The sequence below is a fragment of the Lynx canadensis genome, chromosome A1 (assembly GCF_007474595.2).
Source record: "Lynx canadensis isolate LIC74 chromosome A1, mLynCan4.pri.v2, whole genome shotgun sequence".
In the NCBI taxonomy this organism is placed as follows: Eukaryota; Metazoa; Chordata; class Mammalia; order Carnivora; family Felidae; genus Lynx; species Lynx canadensis.
Genome location: NC_044303.2, coordinates 165,840,042 through 165,863,175, shown reverse-complemented (window position 1 = coordinate 165,863,175; position 23,134 = coordinate 165,840,042). Strand labels below are relative to the sequence as shown.

The 23,134-nt window shown below is 35.1% G+C and overlaps 1 protein-coding gene across 1 annotated transcript; it reads left to right on the top strand.

Moving 5' to 3' along the window:
* The first annotated feature begins 1,657 nt into the window (after positions 1 to 1,657).
* Positions 1,658 to 21,618, top strand: LOC115520173 (60S ribosomal protein L27-like). Its single transcript, XM_030324337.1, has 4 exons — positions 1,658 to 1,824; positions 19,523 to 19,588; positions 20,113 to 20,152; positions 21,202 to 21,618. The coding sequence occupies exons 1-4, from the start codon at positions 1,658 to 1,660 to the stop codon at positions 21,616 to 21,618; spliced, it is 690 nt and encodes a 229-aa protein (XP_030180197.1).
* Positions 21,619 to 23,134: the final 1,516 nt, after the last annotated feature.

Genomic DNA, 23,134 nt, shown 5'->3' with positions numbered 1-23,134 from the left:
TAAAGAAAGCACCATGCATGGGTATAATGGAGAAAACATTCACACCAACAATATGTGCTTGTGTTGAATCTACTGGCTGCTGTTTTCTTCCACCAAAAAGGAAACCAAACCAAACCAACCAAACAAACAAAGAAACAAACATCAGGGTTAAGAAAATTCCCAAGGAGTATGAAGGACACAGTGGGATAGGCTGTAGAAACAACTAGTACACTTTAGTCCTAAAAATGGTAAATTATTAAGTATATCAGTTATTTGACTTATTTTCTGATATTTTTCAATAGTTACTGATATCTCTAACCAAAAGAACAAATTAGAGAATTTTGTGAAATAGTTCCATCACTTATATTTAAAAAAAATGGAAAAAAGGAGAGTACAAAATGAACACAATAAAAAGTAATTCAATGTAATCATGTATGAGGAAAATGGAAACATAAAGGATATTAAACAGAAAAGTGGCATGTAGAAAAATTTCTAAACTCAAGAAGTGATAGAATACACAGTTGAGAATCTGAGAAACACCAAAATCAGGTGACTTGTTTCATCATCTCAATCCTGTATCATGTTTCAATTCAATATCTAATTAACACTGCTTATGTAAATATACCATTTAGTAACTCATTCACCAAAAATGCTTTTTAAAAATCTCCAAGAAGGCCAATAAAAATATTTAGAAAAAAATGAAAAATTTGTTATATTTAAGAACAGTCACCTCTTTCTATGTAAGGGTTGGCTGAAAATGGGATAAGGAAAAATGGTGTAAAGGTTTTTTTGGAAGACTGCCAAGAGGGAAGATCCTGGGCTCACCTTATCCTACACATACCAAGGCTGCAACTACACATAGTGCAACACACTCAGAGAACAACCTCAAAATTAGCAGAGCAGTCTTCCACAGCTAAAGATAGAAAGAAAAGGCCACACTGAGAAAGGTAGGAGGTCCTGAGATTGCAGTTGGGGAGCAAACCCTCTGTGCAGGAAACCACAGCAGGAGGGATATCACAGGCACTGAGGTCCTCCTTGAGGAGTGAGAGGTTCAAGCCCTGCATTGGGCACCCCTCACCATGGGGATCTGCATGAGGAAAGTGAGTCCTCAGGATATCAGGCTTTGAAAATTAGTTGAATTAATTCCAGAAGTTTTAAAAACCAGTGGGGCTTAACTCCAGGAGCGCCAGAGGGTTGCAGTAAACAAAATCTGCTCTGAACAAGCCCATGAACAAAATCACTCACCCTGAGATCCAGTACAAAAGCAGCCATTCAAAAAGTGCCTGGGCTATATCTATTCACTAATTTTAGGCCATGTGCTGGAGGCATGGAGATCTGTAGGAAATTTTTCTGAAAATGTTAGAGCTGGTAAGCACCACTTTTGGATGCCCTCCTTCAAACCAGCTGTCTGGACACTAAAGGAGGCCAGTTTTGATGTTCTCATCTACTTGCTAATACTGCTTACTCTGCCCAAATGTTCCCCTACAGAATTTCCCCAGCACCCTGCCAACCCTAGCAGGCACCCTCACAAAGCAGCTTTTACCACCTACACCCAGTGGGCAGCCTTTGTCAAGACACGTATTTTCACTAAATCAACTCCAGCCCCAGGGAACGGGGCAGGCCCTGACCAACAGCACACCCACAATAGTCACAGTTGCACCAGGAGCTAGCACCGCCCATGAACAAGCCAGCAGCAGCTGCAGCCAGACCTCATAGTCAGCCATGCCAAAGAGTAGCCCCTTTCACTAGTGTGCTCACCTTAGTTGTGGCTGGTGATTACAGCCAGCCAGACTGGGGGTCACTCTTTCCCACCAGTGTACTCACAGCAGATGTGGCCCAGTCACAGTAAGAAAGCATATGCAGCCATGGAAGGAGACACCCCTGGAGTGCCTGGTTCTGGTGACCAGTAAGCACTGTTCTACTAGGCGTGACAAGACGCCTTCTACATAAGGCCATTACTTTCAAAAACAGGGGATATAACTGATCTACCTAATACAAAGAAAGAGAGCCAGACAAAATCAGCAAACAGAAAAATATGTTCCAAATGAATGAACAAGACAGAATCTTAGAAAAAGAAACAAAATAGAGAGATGCAATCTACCCAAAAAAAGAGTGAAAGTAATGGCATAAAGATTTCACCAGACTTTTAAAAAATTTTTTTAAATTTATTTATTTATTTTTGAGAGAGAGTGAGAGAGAATGAGTATGAGCGGGGGGGGGGGTGCAGAGAGAGAGGGAGAGAGAGAAAATCCCAAGCAGGCTCCGCACTGTCAGCACAGAGCCCAATGCAGGGCTTGAACCCATGAACCATGAGATAATGACCGGAGCTAAAATCAAGGTCAGATGCTTAATCAACTGAACCATCCAAGTGCCCCCTTTTACGAGAGTTTAGAGCAGAGTAGATAAGGTCAGTAAGAACTTCAAAAAAGAGAAAATATAAAAAAGAAACATTCAGAACTGAAGAATAAAATAAATGAAAAATACAAAAGGGAATTAACAGCAGATTACAGGATATAGAAGAATGGATAGAAAATTAGGAAAACTAGAGGAAATCAAGCTCAGCAACATAAATAAATAAATAAATAAATAAATAAATAAATAAATAAATAAATAGAGGATATATTGAGAAACCTCTGCACCATTAGGTATAACATTCATATTATAAGGGTTTCAGAAGAAAAGAGAAAAAGGTAGAAAACTTACTTAAAGAAGATAATGGTTTGGGGCACCTGGGTGGCTCAGTCATTTAAGCATCTGACTTCAACTCAGGTCATGATCTTGTAGTTCCTGAGTTCAAGTCCCATGTCACGCTCTGTGCTAACAGCTCAGAGCCTAGAGCCTGCTTCAGATTCTGGGTCTCCCTCTCTCTCTTCCCCTCCTCTGCTCGTGCTCTCTCTGTCTCAAAAATAAATAAACATTAAAAAATTAAAAAAAAAAAAAGAAAAGAAAAATAATGGCTGAAAACTCCTAACCTGGGGAAGGAAACAGAGATCCAAATCCAGGGATCCCAAAGAGCCCCAAAGGTGAACCAAAAAAGGTCTATAATAAGACACAGAATAATTAAAATGTAAAAAATTATAAATAGTATCTTTAAAGTAGCAAGAGAAAAGCAACTATTTGAATATAAAGTAAAGCCCATAAGGCTATCAGATGACTATTCCATGGAAACATTGCAGTCCAGAAGGGAGTTGTATGATATATTCAAAGTGCTGAAAGGAAAAAAAAACCTATAATCAAGAATACTTTACCTGGAAAGTTATTCAAAATTGAAGGATAAAGAAATTCCCAAACAAAAGTTAAAGCAGTTCATCACCACTAAACTAGCCTTAAATATATATATATGTCAAAGGGACGTCTTTTAAGTGATAAAGGAAAAGCTACAAATATAACTAAGAAAATTATGGAAAAAAATATTTTTACTAGTGAAAGCACACCATGATAAAAGTGGTAAATCTATCACTGAGAAAGCTAAGATGAAGGTCAAAACATTAAGGTAGTAAAATCAATTATGCCACAAAGATTAGTTAAGGATATATAAAACTAAGAGATATACAATATGAGTTCAAATACATGAAATGTGTGTGTGTGTGTGTGTGTGTGTGTGTGTGTATAGTGTTGTATAGGAACCTTATGGTAACAACTAACCAAACACCTAAAATAGATACACAAAAAATAAAAAAGAATGGAATCCAAGCGTAACACTACAGAAGGTCATCAAATCATAAGCGGGGGGAAAAAACACAAGAAAGAAACAGAACTACAAAAACAACAAAATGGCAATACATACTTGTCAATAATTACTTTAAATTTAAACGGACCAAATGCTCCAATGAAAGGCTATATAATGACTGAATCAATAAAGATAGCAGCACCCATCTACATGTTGCCTGTAAGAGATTCATTTCAGATTCAGACTTAAAAAAAAACATACAGACCTAGAATGAAGGGATGGAAAAGATAACCCATGCAAATGGAAGCAAAGGGGGAAAAAATAGGATAGCAACACTTAATTCAGACAAAATAGAGTTTAAAAAAAGACGTAGGGGAGTCTGGGTGGCTCAGGTCTGATCTCACCATTTGTGAGTTTAGGCCACACATCGGGCTCTATGCTGACAGCTCAGAACCTGGAGCCTACTTCAGATGCTGTATCTCCCTCTCTCTCTGACCCTCACCCACTTGCAATCTGTGTCTTTCTCTCTCAAAAATAAATAAACATCAAAAAAATTTAAAAACAAAAACAAAGACTGTAAAAAGAGACAAAGAAAGGCATTACATAATGAAAAAGGGATCAATCAAAAGAAAATACAACAATTGTAAAAACTCATGCACTCAATACAGAAGCACCTAAATATATAAAGCAAATATCAACTTACATAAAAGACTTCGGCAGTACCACAATAACAGTAGGGTACCTGAACACCTCGTTCACATCAATGTATACATCACCCAGATATAAAATCAGTAAGGAAACAGTGGCTTTGATTCATTAGATATGATGGACTTTACAGATATATAAAAAACAGTACATCTAAACACAGCAGAATATACATTCTTTACAAGTGCACATGGAACATTCTCCAGGATAGACCACATGTTAGGCCACAAAGTTCAGTAATTTAAGAAAAATGACATCATGCATCTTTTTAGACCAAAATGGTATAAAATTAGAAACCAATCACACACACACACACACACACACACACACACCTAAAAAATAACCTCATAAACACATGAAGGTTAAATAATGTACTACTACTGAACAAGCAATGGGTCAACCAAGAAATAAAAAAGAAAATCAAAAGACTACCGTAAGACAAATGAAAATGAAAACACAATAGTTCAAATAGGTGGGATGTAGTTAAAGCAGTTCAAACAGGGAAGTTTATTGCCATTCAGTACTCAACTAACCTCAGGAAACAGAAAAATCTCAAATAAGCAACCTAACCTTACTCTTAGAGGAACTTCAAAAGGATTAAAACAAAGCCCAAAGTTAATAACTAGAAGGAAATAATACAGATCAGAGGAGAAATAAATGAAACAGAGACTAAAACAACAACAATAAAAACAAAACAATAGAAAATGTGGACGAAACTAAGTTTGTTCTTTGAAAAGATAAACAAAACCAAAAAAACTGTTGCCAGACTCATCAAGAAAAAGGAGACAGGATTCAAATAAATAAAATTAGAAATAAAAGAGCCGAAGTTATACCAACACCATACATATACAGAGTATAATTCTGCTCTACCAACAAAATTATACTCCAACAAATAGGACAACTTAGGAAAAAATGGATAAATCTTCCAAGACTGAATCAGGAAGAAATAGAAAATTTTAACAGACTGATTACAATTAATTAAATTGAATCAATTGTCAAAAACTTCCAACAAATAAAACTTCAGAATCAGATGACTTCACAGGTGAATTCTACCAAACATTTAAATGGGAGATAATACCTATGATTCTCAAACTATTCCAAAAAGTTGTAGAATAAGGAATACTTCCCAATTTATTATATCAGGACAGCATTACCCTGACACCAACACCAACGACAATATAAAAAAAGAAAATGACATATCAATATTTCTGATGAACAGAGATGTAAAAATCCTCAACAAAATACCAGCAAAATGAAATCAACAATCCATTACAAGAATCACTCAGCACAAAAATAGTGTGATCTATTTCAGGGATTCAAGGATGGTTTAATATATGAAGTTAGGTTGATATGATACACCACATTAAGAAACTGAAGGATAAAAATGATGAATATCTCAATAGATGCATAAACAGTGTTAGACAAAATTTAGCATTCATTCATGGAAAAACTTGAAACAAAGGGGATATAGAGGGAACATACTTTAATATGGTCCATAAATGACATAAGTAACATCCTACTTAATGATAAAAACATGCAAGTTTTTTTTTCTAACATCAGGAACAAGACAAGGATGTCTACTCTTGCCTCTTATTCAACATAGTACTGAAAATTCTAGCCACAGCAGAAAAGAATAAAAACCATCAAATTATTAAAGAATTAGTAAAATGTCCCTGTTTGCAGATGACATGATATTACATTTAGAAAACCCTAAATACCCCACCAAAAAATTCTTAGAATAAGTGAATTGAGTAAAGTTGCAGGATATAAAATTAATGAACAGAAATGTTTTGTTTTTCTGTACACTAATAACAAGCTATCGGAAAGAAGTTAGAAAACAATTCCACTACAATTATATCAAAAAGAATAAATACCTAGGAATAAATTAACCAGGGATATGAAGGATCTATAGTCTGAAAAATATGACACTGATAAAAAATAATTGAATACAATACAAATTAATGTAAAGATATCCATGCTTATGGGTTGGAGAATTAATGCTCTTAAAATATCCACACTACCTGAAGCAATCTATAGTTTCAATTCATTCTTTTTTTAAATTTTTGTAACATTTATTTATTTTTGACAGAGCAAGAGGGACAGAGCACAAGTGGGGAGGGGCAGAAAGAGAGGGAGACACAGATTCCAAAGCAGGCTCCAAGTCTGAGCTGTCAGCACAGAGCCCGATGTGGGTCTTGAACTCATAAACTGCAAGACATGACCTGAGCTGATGTTGGATGCTTAACTGACTGAGCCACCCAGGCACCCCATCAATTCATTCTTTATCAAGATACTAATATTTTTTAAACAACTACAACAAATAATCCTAAAATTTGCATGCAACCACAAAAAACTCTGAATAGCTAAAACAATCCTGAGCAAGAAAACAAATCTGGAGGTTTCGCAATCCCAGATTTCAAACTATACTACAAAGCTATGGTAATCAAAACAATATGATCCTAAAACAAAAACATGTACATAAATTACTAGAAGAGAATAGAGAGCCCAGAAATAAACAAATGCTTATATGGTCCATTAATCCACTACTACAAGAATATACAATGGGCAAAAGATAATTTCTTCAGTAATGGTGCTGAGAAAATTGGACAGCTACATCCAAAAGAAGAAAACTGGACCACTTTCTTTACACCATATATACAAATAAATGCAAAATGTATTAAAGATCTAAATGTAAGACCTAAAACCATAAAACTCCTAGACATAGGCAGTCAACTCTTGGTTATCAGGCTTAGCAATATTTGTTGGATTTGTCTCCTCAGACAAGGGATACAAAAGCAAAAATTAAATGACAATAAATTTCATATATTAAAAAAAATAATAAAATCATTCACACAAAGAAAAACAAACAAAAGCAAAAATTAAAGAAAATTGGGACTACATAAAACTAAACCCCTCTTGCATAGTGAAGGAAACCATCAACAAAATTAAAAAAAAAAAAAAAACAATCTCTTAAGGGAGAATACACTTGCAAATGATATATTTGATAAGGGTTGAAATGTAAAATACATAAAGAACTCATATGTCCCAATAACAAAAACAAATTCTAAAATCTGAAAGGATGTGAATAGACATTTTTCCCAAGAAAGTAAACAGATAGCCAACAGATGCATAAAAAGATGCTCTCAATATCACTAACCATCAGGGAAATGAACATCAAAACCACAATGAGATATCACCTCACACCTGTCAGAATGGCTAGATTCAAAAAGACACACACAAAAATAAATCATATGGTGAGAATGTGGAGAAAAGGGAGCCCTCAAAAAATTAAATATTGAAATACCATACAGTCCAGTAATTCTACTAAATTTACTGAAGAAAATGAAACCCTAATTCAAAAAGATATATGTACCTGTCTGTTTATTGCAGCATTACTTATAAGAAGCCAAGATATAGAAGCAACATAACTGTCCATCAAGAGATGAATGGAAAAAGAAGATGTAGTATATATACACAGTGAAATATTACTTAGCCATACAAAAGAATCTTTCCATTTGCAACAACATGGATGGACCTAGAGGATATTATACTAAATGAAGTAAGTCAGAGTAAGACAAATGCCATACGATTTCAATTGTATACAGAATCTTGAAAACAAAATGAATGAACAACAAAACAAGTGAAACAGATTCATAAGTGCAGAGAACAAACTGGTGGTTGCTAGTGGGAGTGAGGGGATGAACAAAATAGGTGAAGGGGATTAAGAGGTACAAACTTTTAATTATAAAATAAATCACAGAGATAAAGTACAGTAATCACTAATATTATAATAACTTTGCATGGTGACAGATGGTAGCTACAGTTGTGAGCATTTTCTAATATATGTATATATGTTTTACACATAATATATATTATATATAATATATAACAATATAAATAATATATGTATATAAACTTATTGTATGTCAACTATGCTTCAATTTACAAAAACAAAAGAAAGAAATGGGCTGTGTTACTATTCTCCCTTAATGGAGTGAGATGCATTGCTGTAACTTTCTTGTGAGCAAACTGAAATAACATGACATGGCAGAATTGTTGTATCCAGAATATATGTCTTTTGATTATTTTTTGTCACACACTGCACTATGTTAAACGTATGTGTATATATATATATGTATATACATGTATATATACATGTATATACATATATAAGCATATTCATACATGCAGATGCACATAAGTTGTGTATGTACATGTATACTGCATGTATGCATACACTGTATGTATAAATATAGCATACAAGTTATGTATACAAATTGTATACATATTTATACATGCAGATGCACACAAGTTGTGTATATACATATATACTACATGTATGAATATATACTGCATGTATGACTATAATGGATTATATACATATGTATATATATATATTCATATATGCAGATGCACACAAGTTAATGTCAACAAGTTGCCTTTTCTTTGGCAAATTATATATATGTATGTATGCATATATGAAAAATATGAAATACATAGCAACCTTTTCCCACATCTATTTAATTAATCAGAGATTGTTTTTCCTTACTTTGTTTTTGCTATTGGTGGTACAGGGAGTTAAACAATGACTCTAATTACCTGCCTAACATTTTTTTTTTTTCAACGTTAATTTATTTTTGGGACAGAGAGAGACAGAGCATGAACGGGGGAGGGGCAGAGAGAGAGGGAGACACAGAATCGGAAACAGGCTCCAGGCTCTGAGCCATCAGCCCAGAGCCTGACGCGGGGCTCGAACTCACGGACCGCGAGATCGTGACCTGGCTGAAGTCGGACGCTTAACCGACTGCGCCACCCAGGCGCCCCAACCTGCCTAACATTTTAAAGCAGATGAATTCATATGGCTTCTGTACCAAAAGTTTATTTGAAACAAATAGTGTATTTGGAGTCAAAATGTTTAAAGGTTTTACTACAGTTGTCTCACAATCATTGAGTTTTTTGATAGGAGAATTGCCTGGTAGAGTAAATTAAAATTGGAAATTGAAGCTGCAAATATTCACAAAAGGAATCGGCATATGACTTTAAATTGCCAATAGTCTAGTTTAACATTTTTGTACTCTGTCATCACAGCAACTTCAGACTCATCAACAGTGCTGCCCAGCAGGAGCATTATAAGGAGTCTGTAGAAGAGGGGCTGGTCAATATTTTATAGTTTCATCTACAACTTGTTCACCAGATAAATACTATCTTGTATTTTCGTCAGTTTTGCTAATAATAAAAATGGGATGTTTCAAAATACTTTGGCTTTCCTCATCACAGGTTTTAATAAGGTGATAAAAGCCATAATAATTTTATAACCTCCACGTAGAACAATTATTAGAAAGGGATATGCCTTATTAAGAAAATATGAATGTTCTTTGATGAAGTTAGAGGTTAAATTTAGAGGAGTGTAGCTATTTAGTCAACACTAACATTTTAATGCATTTAGTTCACTAGTGTGAATATTGAAGCATAGGGTGTAAAAAGTTTACTAGGTCATATGTTTTTCTGTTTAAAAAATACTTTTAATAGAAATGAATAGCCCTAGTGTGCCATTGGGGGTAATTATTTGTGTTCTCCTCTAAATTATGTAAAGATTAAGGGTATTGGCTCCAGAACTAGTCTTTGCTCTTGAATCCCACTGGTCACAATTACTGCCATTACTGCCCACAGAGCCACTGACAGTATTTATAACCTCTATGTGCTTCAGATTCCTCATCCACAAAATGAGAATAAAAATACACCTTATAAGGATTAAATAAGTTACCTCACACAACTAGAACAACGTATGTTACCATTATTCTCTATTATTATTATTATTTCTTATTCAAGAAAATAAAAGGAAACTATGATTATAAAATATTTGCCATTGCAGATTGTTTTAGAGCAGCTTTTAAACCTCTTAAAGAGTACTTAAAGAGTAAATTGTTCATTGCCACAATTCCCTTTCTTCAAAGGGAAGAAAAAATTTAAAAAAAACACATAAAATTGAGTATTTTATTTAAATAGTGATATTCAGTTTACAGAAGGTTTTCTCTCTTCTAATACACTATTTCCAAGACAGCACATGTAAGTACCTCTTCATTTTCAATGATGGAGTTCAATAAGCACTGATGGCTAAATAAGAGCCATACTTAGAAAAAAAATATTTTCCACATAATCTGATGCTTATAAAACCTTTTCAAGATTTCCATACCTAACATAAACTAGTTGTAGAAGCTGATGACATGAATATTGCAAGAATAAACTGAAGCCAAAACAGCACTATAACTATGAAATTCTTCCCTAAATTTTGCAGTAACATCACTTCCCTTATTCTTGATTCTGTATACTCTCCAGTAAACTCTACTTGCTTCCTACTGATAAAGTTGAAAGTTCTGGAGCCCCACTAAGTAATTTTGGCATCTCCTGTACTCTCAGAAGCAGGAGAATAAAATCACAGAGGAGGTGACACAAGGTCACATTCTTTCAAGACCAAAAAGACTGAGTTTCATTTAGTATGTGTTGTCTTTTCTATTTTTATTTATTTTTGAGAAAGAGAGACAGAGAGCTTGAGTGGGTAAGGTGAAGAGAGAGAGGGAGACACAGAATCCGAAGCAGGCTCCAGGCCCTGAGCTGTCAGCACAGATCCCAATGTGGGGCTGGAAGCCACAAACTCAAGACCATGACCTGAGCCAAAAGTTGGAGACTTAACCGACTGAGCCATCCAGGAGTCTGTAGTATGCATTTTCTACAGTTTGAGAGCTGTGCAGTTGACTGAATTAAGCAAAAAGATGCATTTCTGCAGTTGTCTTATATAGCAAAATTATTTCTAAGCCATTTCTATATTGGTTCTCTCCATAATTCTTCAAATATTTTCCCTTATTTTTAAAGAATATTTTTCTCAATTTATTATAAATTCTTTTATTAGTGATACATATTTCATGATTGGAAATTGTTTACATAACCATAAACCTACTTGCTTGACTGACCAATTATACTATTATTTGAACCCCTCAATAGCGAATAATATTGGAAAATTTTCCTAAGATAGAAAGTTATTCTATATAAAACCAAATTTATGTTTAGATATCTAACTCAATAAAATCATGTTCCATCATCTGAAGGGAAAAATTCATACATCCATCCATCTATACTCTGATATTTCTTTTTTACCTCGAGAAAAAAAATATATTTCCTTAAAATGGTACAAATTTGTTCAGGAACTCTAGATAGTAATTGCAACCAATTTCTAACAGATCCTTTTGTTTTTATCACCACACAGCAGATATATTTGTTTCAGTGGATCTAAAACACTTTGCCTCCTCAGTGCAATCATCTTTATGGCTCATGCAGTAATGACAGATTCTAGAAATTCTACTTTCATTATTTCATAAAAATGTGTATGGTTTTGCATATTTGTGTTTTATGGCAAGGGACAGTTTTTCTACATAAATGGTTTTAGAAAGCAAAATTTCACCTTTTACCACTTCCCAACCCTGATTGATGTTTTATTTTCTTGGATATAATTTGAAAAGTATTTGTCCCAAAGGACAAAGACCCCATGCTAATTATAAGCAGATCAATTAAATTTAGGAAAGTTTTTCAATATCCTTTATTAAGCTAAAGTTTTACACTGCTTTACTCATTTTTATATTTTTTCTAATGGTATAATACAGAGATGGAATTAAAACAGATGCAGATTTCACTTAGTATTTAGAAAGCTTCAAATAACATTGCTCTTGTGCTAAACAATGAAAATAGCCAGGTATTCCAAAAAATGTTTTAAGTTGGGGGGGCCTGGGTGGCTCATTCTAGTTAAGCATCTGACTCGTGGTTTCAGCTCAGGTCATGACATCATGGTTTGTGAGTCTGAGCCCCATGTCGGGCTCTGCACTGACAGTGCGGAGCCTGCTTGGGATTCTCTCTTTCCCTCTCTTTTTGCACACACCCCCCCCGTCAAAAATGAATAAATAATCATTAAAAAAATTCTTTTAGTTGAGTAAGATGACAATATTTTATATCTCCAATATCTTGTGGTTACACAACTATCCACCATTGTCAAAATTCATTGATCTGCACATCTAAAAAGGGCAAATTTTATTGTAAATTACCATTACAATATTACTGAATTAAGTAAATGAAAGAAAATAATAAAAACGTTATGACATATTTAGCATTTCTAATGCCCCTATTCTAGAACTTGTGAAATTAATAAATTCATTATTGATATCTCATAAGCAAATCATTGTGTCATTAAAGTCTATATGTATATCAGGGCACCTGGGTGGCTCAGTTGGTGAAGCATCTCTCGATTACAGCTCAGGTCATGATCTCATGGTTCATGACATGAGTCCTCCATCCCATGCAATGACTGCACGGAGTCAACTTCTGAATCTCTCCCTTCCCCTTCTTTCTGCCCCTCCCCCACTTGTGTGCACATGTGCACATACACACTCTGTCTCTCAAAATAAACATTAAAAAATAAATCTATATGTATAATTTATCTATTGCTGCATAACAAATTACCACAAATTTATCATTTTAAAATGACACATATTTGTTATTTCACATTTTCTATGGTCCAGTTTCTAAGCTGGCACAGCTCACCTGGGTCTTCTGCTCCAGCGTGTCTCACAAGAATGCAGTTAAGAATTCCCCAGGTGAAGTCCTGACTACAACATGATCTACTTCCAAGTGTGTACTGTCAAGATTCAATTTCTCATGGACTGTTAGATGGAAGATTTTAGGTCCATGCTGGCTATTGGCTGGAGGCAGCCCTGTGTTCCTCGCCATGTGAGCATCTACAATATGGTGACTTGCTTATGAAAAGTAATCACAGAGAGATATTCTGTCACCTTTGTGGTATTTATTGTATACCTAGTATCAAGTCACAGGTGCTACACTCCAAGGGTGTTAGTAACAGCAGGTAGATGCCAGTGGGAGCCTATGTTAGAAACTACCCACTGCACCAAATTAATAGAAATGCAATTAATTTGTGTGTAAACATAATATTTAGAAATTCAGGGCCTAAGTACATGAAGATAAGTGGCATATTAGATAAAAATTTAATTAAAACTATTTCATATATTACATATTTTTGTTACATATTATAGTCACGAATAAATACTAGAAAATCAAATGTTTACTATACATTCCATTATAGTCATTATGATACTAATTTTCTTTCCACAAATGTATTCCTATTTATGTTTCAGAATATTTAACATAGTTCTGTCCTGACTCAGGCATACCATATGTTCAATTGGTCTTAATTTCCTTTATTATTATATTTTATAGTATCTAAATTTTGTATCTTAGCAGTTTTATCTTTGAAGACAATAGTATCTGTCATTATATTTATATGCTGGTTTGTGGTTAGTGATTTAGCATCTGATTTTAATTAGTATCTAGTTCAGCAGTTGTCAAGAATTTCACTAAATTCATTAGCTAATACAAATATGTGTGAAAACAACTTAAGCCCACTCTAAAACACTAATTCAAATTCAGTCAAAAAGTGTTACACCATATACTCAAAGGACTTAAGCTAAATTTTTAAAAATTAATATTCAGTAGTTTTTGATATTTTATTTTGATTTTTTTTAAAGAGATACATTATAAAAATGTAATAATTTCTTTCAAATGCTTATTTAAGAGAATATATTTAATTTCTACTTTAAAACTTGTGTTATAGGGGAACCTGGGTAGCTCAGTTGGTTAAGTGTCCAACTTCAGTTCAGGTCATGATCTCATGGCTCATGATTTGAAGCTCCAAGTCAGGCTTTGTGCTGACACCTCAGAAACTGGAGCCTGCTTAGGATTCTTGGTCTCCCTGTTGCTCTGCACCTCCCCTACTCTCTCTCTCTCTCTCTCTCTCAAAAATAAATGAACATTAAAAAAAATTTTTTAAAGACTGAAAAAAACGTTGGGGATGTCATTGCTGGCAATTGTTTCCTGTATGAAAGAGAAGCTCGTAGCAAAGGTTGCTGGGAGAAGAGTAACATGTTAAGATCCTGGAAACATCATGAACAAGCTGTCTATATTCATTTCTTATTTGGTGCTATAAAAAGGTAGCACACACCTAGTGGCTTAAAACAACACACATTTGTTATCTCACATTTATGGAGATCAGAAGTACATCAATCTCATTGGCTAAAAGCAAGGTGTCTCCCGGGCTTGTTCCCTCCAGAATATTTTAGGGTAGAATCCATTTTCTTGCCTTTTCAGCTTCTACAGATCATGTGCATTCTTGGACGGAAGACTCCTTTCTTGCATCACTGCAATTTTTGCTTCTGTTATTGAAAACATTTCCTGTTTCTAACTCTGATCCTCCTTCCCTTATGATTACATAGGGCTCACTCAGATAATCCAGGATAATCTCCCCATTTTAAGATCCTTAAATTTTTATGTTTATTAATTTTTTGAGAGAGAGACCGACTGACCAAGTTGGGGCGTGGCCATGAGAGTTGGTGTTTCTGGTGATGTTCTCTGGTCCTTTCTAGTCTTTATTGCTTTTGGTCTTTTTTGTTTTGTCTTTTTTCCACTCAAAGGGTCCCCCTTAAATTTATTGCAGGGCTGGTTTAGTGGTCATGAACTCCTTTGGTTTTTATTTTTCTGGGAAACTCTTTATACCTCCTTCTATTTTGAATGACAGCCTTGCTGGATAAAGACTTGTTGGCTGCAGTTTTTCCAATTCAGCATGTTGAATACAACCTGCCAATCCTTTCTGGCCTGCCAAGTTTCTGTGGATGGTATGAAGCAAACCTGATCTGTCTTCCCTTACAAAGACTTTTTCCTTTACTGCTTTCATAATTCTTTCCTTGTCTGTTTATTTTGTGAATTTGACTATGATATGCCTTGGTGATCATCAGTTGTTGTTGAATCTAATGGGAGTTTTCTGTGTTTCTTGGATTTTGATGTCTGTGTCCTTCCTCAGATTAGAAAAGTTTTCTGCTATCATTTGCTCACAGGAGCCTTCTGACCCTTTTTCTTTCTCTTCACATTCTGGGACTCCTATACTTTGGATGTGATTCCTTTTCTTTTTCTTAATGTTTATATGAGAGAGAGAGAGAGAGAGAAAGAAAGAGAGGGGGAGAGAGAGAGAGAGAGGGAGGGAGAGAGAGGAAAACAAAACAAAACAAAAAAACATGAGCAAGGGAGAAAGAGAGACAGAGGGAGACACAGAATCTGAAGCTGGCTCCAGGTTCCGGGCTGTCAGCACAGAACCTGAGGTGGGGCTTGAACTCATGAACCATGAGATCATGACCTGAGCTTAAGTTGGACACTTAACTGATTTAACCACCCAGGCATCCCAGATGTTATTCCTTTTTACTAAGTCACTTAGTTCTTTAAGTTTTGTACTATGATCTTTTGCCTTTGTTTCCCTCCTTTTTTCTGCCTCAATATTCTCCTTAATTTAATCTTCTCTATCACTGATTAGCTGCTCTGCTTCCTCCATCCTTGCCATCGTGGCACCCATTAGAGATACCATCTTGGTTATAGCATTTTTAATTTCATCCTGATTAGATTTTATTTCTTTTTTCTCCACAGAAAAGGATTCTATGTTTTTTTCAACCCCAGGTTATTGTGATTCTAAATTCTAGTTCAGACATTATGCTTATATCTATGTTGACTAAGCCCCTGGCTTTCATTTCGTCCTATTCTTTATTTAGAGTGAATTTCCTTGTTTTGCTATTTTGGAAGAAGAAAAAAATTAATAAAATTAAAAAAAAATTAAAATTAGAAAGTAAAAACAAAACAAAAAAATCAAATAAAGGAAGATATATCCTAAGTGTGTTTTGGTCTGCTTATTGAAAAAAGCTTGATAGAATAGAGAAAAAAGGGGGGGGAGGTAATATAAAAATTAAAAATAAAAAAATTATATGATAAAATAGAATAAAATGAAATAGAATGAATATTAAAAAAATAAAAAAATAAGGTAAAAAAAGAAAAATAAATTTTTCTCTTTCTGTATGCATAAAGAACGAATGGAAAAAAGAACAATTTAAGCAAAAACAGAAGTAAAGAAAACAAATAAATGAACCAGCAAAGTGAATGAAACCCAAATGAAGTTACATCTAGTTTCCCCTAGAACTGAAACTATGAAGCCCTCTATAGACTATACTCTGAGCAGATGGAGTGACTTGTGCTGTTCTTCTAGGGGATGTGCTTGGAGGGTGCAGTTGGGCAGGGTTTGGTGTAATGGTTCCATTTTCCACTAGGTAGCATTACTCAGTTTAGCATACTGGAGTGAATCAGTGTGGTGTGCATGAACATGAGTGCACATGCGCATGTGCAGGAGAGGTGGAAATGGCTTCATCCATGGGAACGTTTCATTCTCACCAACCCATTATCAAACACCCCTTCATTGTTTCAGGACTCTGTCCACTCCCTGCCTCTACCCTGTGTCCAAGCTGCCTGCCTGCCAGGTGGCACCTCCCTTCAGAGTTTTATCTCCAATGGGGTTGTGTTTCAAAACCACACACTTCAGAGACCCTGTGGCTTGGACCTGCCAATTCTCTTGGGGAGGGTCTCACTGAGCAGTAGCTTGTCCCAGAAAACATTCAGGCAATCACTCAGCTGCAGAAGTTCAGAGATTATGGCAAATCACAACACAGCCAGTGCCAGGTTTCACTGTACTCTTACATCTTTGTCCCAATACCAGACATGTGGATGCTCTCCAGGGGGTCCACCAGCACCTTTGCCTGTGGGGAGGCCATATGGCCTTTATCAAATTCACTCCAAGCAGGGGAACCGCTTCTCTCCATGTGGCACATGAGTACCTCAGACCCTGCTGCCTGTTCCTGGGGATTTGCCCTACTTCCTCACCAGAGCACTTCCAGGCACTGAGCTCTAAAACTTCAGACTCTGAGCTCCACTGTTTATAGACTCCTGGTGGTATTGAAGCCCTCTCATTTCTTCCCATCAATGGTTTGGGTAACAGATTTCTTGTTCAGTCCCCTGCAAGTGTTTTCACTCTTTCTCTCCAGCTACTTTCAGGGAGTGCTTTTCTTTCGTGACCCCAATGTGCCACACTCTCCCCCCTTCTCTTTCTCTGTCCTCTCTTTGCAAAAACAGCTCTCTACTCTCCATGCTTTGCTCTCCCCCAGTTCACTTCTCCACACCATGTACCTGATGAGTCTGTGGCTCAAGTTATGCTGATTGTTGTGTTAACCCCAGATCAGTTTCCTAGGTGTTCAAAATAGTTTGGTGCTGATCTAGCTGCATTTCAGGGACAAGACCAGCTCAGGGTCTCCATGCCACTCTGCCATCTTAACTCGTCTCTCTACATTTAATGTTAACATCAGTCTTTCTGTGTCAGATATTTATTTTAACATTCTTTGCAACTTACTCAGCTTTTACATATAGATACTTCTAAGTCTTTAATGATTCTTGACTATTGCTCCTTAATTGAGGATCTATTCAGTAGAAAGACTGTGGACTATAACACACTTTCCTCCAATTAAAAATTGCTTAATGTTTCAAAGCATTTTATTTTTTCACTATTAAACATTTTATCTTGTAAAATTGTATTTTTATAATTTCAAAGATATATGTTGCTTTAACCACACAGCCCACTTCAGGAAAGCTGAGAAAAAGTATCTACTCCATTGTATTATTTATAAGCAAGGGTTTACTTTAATATGAATGATCAATTTACTTCCTGTTAACCTTTTTGTCAACATATCAGAAAAAAAGAAGTTGCAGCATTAAAAAAGACCAGTGCGTTGTCTGATGCACACTGAATTATTTATTTGACTTTTTGGACTATAAGATACTTATTCTTTTTTAACTAGATACAATTCAAATTATGTGTTAGGTATTTTTTTTCTCATTTTGGAAAAGTGTTTCAGGATAAAACAGAATGAGGCTGTTAGTTTTCATATATATATGTGTATGTATATTGATTCATTTCATTGGAAGATGTTTACTGATTTATGTAATCATTTATTAACAGGATATTTACTGAATGTGTACTACTTGCCAGATACTGAGGATAAAACAAATTAAGTAAAGCCTTGCTGTTATGGAGCTTACAATCTACTGTCTAAGAAGTATATAAATACAAATCTGTCAAATAATTATAAAATACCACAAAGATAGAGCAAATGCACAGAAAGTAGAGATCTGAGAGAAGAAGGAGTAACAATGTTTACAAGTGCTTTCAAGAGCTTTTAAAAGCATTACTGAATTTTAGGTTATATAAGAGAATTAAGAGATCATTAAATAAAAGTTCTTTATTTTACAGATGAAGATATTGCTGCCCAAAGTTGGGAGTGGAATAAATCAGCCAAGATCCTATTAGATCTATATATTGTCTAATTTAACTTAGAAGCCAAATCATGTATTTTCAAATGCAGTGCCTACTTACATTACTAACTTGTTACAGAATGTTCCAACTTTGCTCCTGAATATTATACGTGAAGTAAAGGCCAGAACCTTTTATCCTGTACTCCTCTATCACCATATTAAAAGGAGTATTGCCCATTCTTTAAGTTTTTTTTTTAATAGTATTTTTTTCAGATATTTCTTACACTTTCTATCACATTATTTCTTACTCTACATTTATTCATTTGGACTTTCATGACTATTTAACACTGGAGAATAAAGGATGTATTAATGTGTGTGTGCATATGTGTGTGTTTGTGTTTATGTGTGTGGCCACTACATCAAGTAGTTTAGTATAGAATAAAGAGTTGACACCTAAAACACATTTGATGCATTTAATGAGGCACTTTCTCAGCCAAGACTACTGTAAGAAATGTTCCAAAAATAAAATAATTTACATATATATTTTGACTCTGTGTCTCCTGCAGTGCATTCATTTGAGCCCCAGAAAGCACACATTTAAAAATCGGGGAAGAACTCTGGGAAAGATGAGGAGAGTTGAACTGGCTCATTTCTTCATGCTCTTAAAATATGAAAATGAGTCTTTAGCTGTAAATTAGGATTGAAATCTCCACTGACTTCAAGGGTACATGTGGGCTATAAGGCCGTCATATGGGCTAAAATTTATCCTGAGTATAAATTGGAGTTCCTAGCTGTGAGAAAAAAAAATTGGGGTAACTTAAAAATATAATCAGTCAACTGGAAGCTTATTATTGTGTAGTCAGTAACCATCTGTAGTCAATAAAAAACTACCAGTTGGCCTAAAAATGTAGAAGCACACTGGTCACTTGTGTTTCGTCTTAGATTTGGTCCTATGCCCATGTGCACCTGTTTATCCATGCCCAAACAGTGTCATGTAGATTGCAAGAGGTAATAAGTGCAATGCTAATGAGATACTCAATACACCTGCAAGCAAGCATGTTCAGATTTTTATCCACATTTGCTTTAGAATGAAGGTTCTACTACTCAGTGAAGGGATGCCAGGAAGTTTATATCCGCAAGCCCAACTTTAGTCACAAAAATGAAAAATAGAAACATACAGATGAATATGGTCTACATGTACCTTTATTTCATGAAAATTTAAGTTTAAATCAGGGTTGCAAAACTTTATAAATTGTTTCAGGAATTACAGTGATTCAATATAAATGAAATCACAGCTGGCATTGATATAAGACCTCTGTGAAGAATAGCTTTGCTTAAAGGTGCCGCTATCACTTGGTCAAGGGTTGTTTAAAAGTAGGAGAAAGGTCTATGGAATAAAAATAATAAATAGTGGAAATAAATAAAAGGGAAAACTATTGATATAGCATGAAAAATATAAAATCCATTAAAGTAATAACAGTTCAATCTACAAAAATTTCTCAATAGCTCTGCATGATTTCTCTTATTTTCAGGCATGATGCTCTATATAAATGGGTTCAGGTTCTGTTACCGGTATGGTAAAGTGAAAAGCTTTAACCACCATCAGAAAACCTGCAGTTGTCAGAAAACAGGAGTTGTCACTAATGTGTGAATTTGAGAAATTTCTTTACCTCTGTGATCAGCAGTTTCTTAATTAATAAAAAGAAATCACAGAATAATAACTCAAATACCTTTACTTTAGAAGTGAAAAGACTCAGCTCAGAGATAAAGTAATTTGCTTTATGTTGTCAACTGAAAAATTACAGCTGAGGCTAAAGTTTACATTTCCAGACGTTGAGTTTAATGGGTTTTTTCAGGACTTTGCTATTCAAAGTATGGTCCCTGAAGGAACAATATCAGTGTGACTGGTGAACTTGTTAGACATGCAGAAAAGCTGTCTAGATCCCAGAACTAGTGACTCAGAATCTGCATTTTAAACAGATCTTCTGAGTTGGAAAAGCAATACCTTGCAATTTACTGCCTTCTCACTCCGTGGTTGATGTGGGGGAACAAATGAGTTGATAAATGTAAAACAAACTATGCTCAATACAGTTATAATGCAATATAACTGTACTTAATGGTACCTCCAAAAGTGCTTTTAATTCAAAATTTGGAATTGAGTAAGAATTCCATTGTATAATTTTACCAACATCCTCACATTTATCAAAACCCCATATTCCAATGAATTAAAATGTTTTTCCAAGTCAAACTGACAATAACTATTTTAATTAAATATTCACGGAGTATGATGCAGTATTTAATCTACAAAAGATTTCATCCATGAATGCTAGAAGAGTTACAGAATTTATATTTTCTCTCCGTCTCTCAAAATTTGTTTTATGATTAGATGCAAGCAAAGTTATAATCTGAGAAGCATGAGGAAACTGTGCAAGAAGGTAGCAGTGGAAGTAAATTTTCACACACCCATTTCTGATATATTGAAAGGAATTTGTTGTCCTTAAAGTGATAAGAATAGTGGTACCAATTTTAAATTCTCACTTTTTAGATAAAGAAACTTAAATATGGCAGTTGCATATTCTTTGAAATAACCATCTTAACTTCCTTTCTGCTGTGGGCTCGAGTGGCTGGTGTCGAGATGGGCTGGTGTCAGGAAGGTGGTGCCAGTCTGGACCAGACGCTATTCTGGACACAAAGCGGTCATTGTGAAGAACATTGATGATGGCAACTCAGACCATCCCTACAGCCATGCCCTGGTTGCTGGAATTGACTGCTATCCCTGCAAAGTGACCGCTGCCATGGGCAAGAAGAAAATCACCAAAAGGTCAAAGATCAAGTCTTTTGTGAAAGTTTATAACTACAGTCACTTCATGCCCATAAGGCACTCTGTGGATATCCTCTGGGACAAGACTGTGGTCAAGAAGGATGTCTTCAGAGTCCTTGCTCTTAAATGCAAGGCCCAACAGGAAGCCAAGATCAAGTTCAAGGAGAGGTACAAGATCAGCAAGAACAAATGGTCCTTCCAAAAGCTGTGGTTTTAGATATGTTCTGTTTCAGTCATTAAAAATAACAACAACAACAACAAGAAATGCATTTTAAGTGCCAAACACAGTACTTGAATAAGTACCAAAAAATTCTTTTTTACAAAAAACTGGGGGGTAGGGTGGCATGAGGCAAAAACTTTTTTCTTTCTCGTCACCTAATAGAAGAAGGAAGTAAATGGGATTGGAACACTGTTATCACCAAAGAAAACACGTGACTTCTCAACAAAACTGAAACTTAAGATTCCTTTGTCTTAATCCAATTTTGAGAGGAAGAGACATTCATTTGAGAAACACTGTACCACTATGACTAAAAAGAGGTTTCTGCTCTTCAAAATACTGGACAGAATAAAGTAAAATGCAACATAATCTTTGTTGCCAAAGATGCAGTCAAAAATAAAAAGAAACAATAAAAACAAAAAATACAGAACAAGTTGATGCAAGCTGGGCTCTATTTAATAGTCTTAAGTGCAAATGTATGAATATGTAATAAATAAACTATTTTAAGTGATTTTGTTTCTGGAGTGTGATAAACAGAATAATGTCTGCACAAAGATTTCTACTCCCAAATCCCTGGAATCTATGAATATGTTGTATAATATTGCAAAGTGAACTTTGCTGATATAATTTAAGTTATGGATTTTAAAATAAGGACATTATCCTGGATTATATAATTTATCTTATATTAAAAAAGCAGATTTTATGTGGATGCCGGATTGCTATAAGAATGACATACCTATAGACTTTAATATGATTTGAGAAAAAGCAAAATCATTACATAATAACATAAAGCAAAATGGAAGTAAAAGATCTAAAGCTGGAAAATGTAATGCCAGCAAAGGATAGTTTGATAATGTTAAAAAGAGGTTTGGCTTAAAAATGTCAAGCTAACAGGAGAAACAGCTTCTGCCAACCAAGAGGCAGTAGATGAGTTCCATTAAGACAAGACACCATTAAGATAATGACTGAAGAGAAAGAATATTGTCCTGAGCAGGTTTTTAATGCAGATGAAAGCATCGTATTCTGGGGGAAAAAAATCCACAAAGGACACTTACTAGTAAGGAAGAGAAGCAAACACAAGGTTTATGGTGGGGATGGGCTAACTCTACTGTTTTGAGCAAATTCAGTCTGGGTTATGATCAGGACTGCCTTTATGTAAAGCTACTAACCCTTCAGACTTGAAGGAAAAGGTAAACATCATCTACTAGTCTTTTGGTTGTACAAGACGACCTGGACAATGAGAACCATTTTTCTGGATCAGTTTCAGTGATGTTTTGTCTCTCAAGACAGGAAGTACCTTTCCATTAAGGGAACAGTTTTTAAAGTTCTTTTGATATTGGACAATGCCCCTGGCCACCCAGAACCCCACAAGTTCAACTCCATGGGCACCAAAGTAGTCTACATGCCCCCAAACACAACATCTCTAAGTATCGAGGGGTTACACCAATGAAGATGCCATAGTATTTAGAGAAAAATCCATGAAAGCTAGAAAGACTGAAATACATTTTTTTTCCTG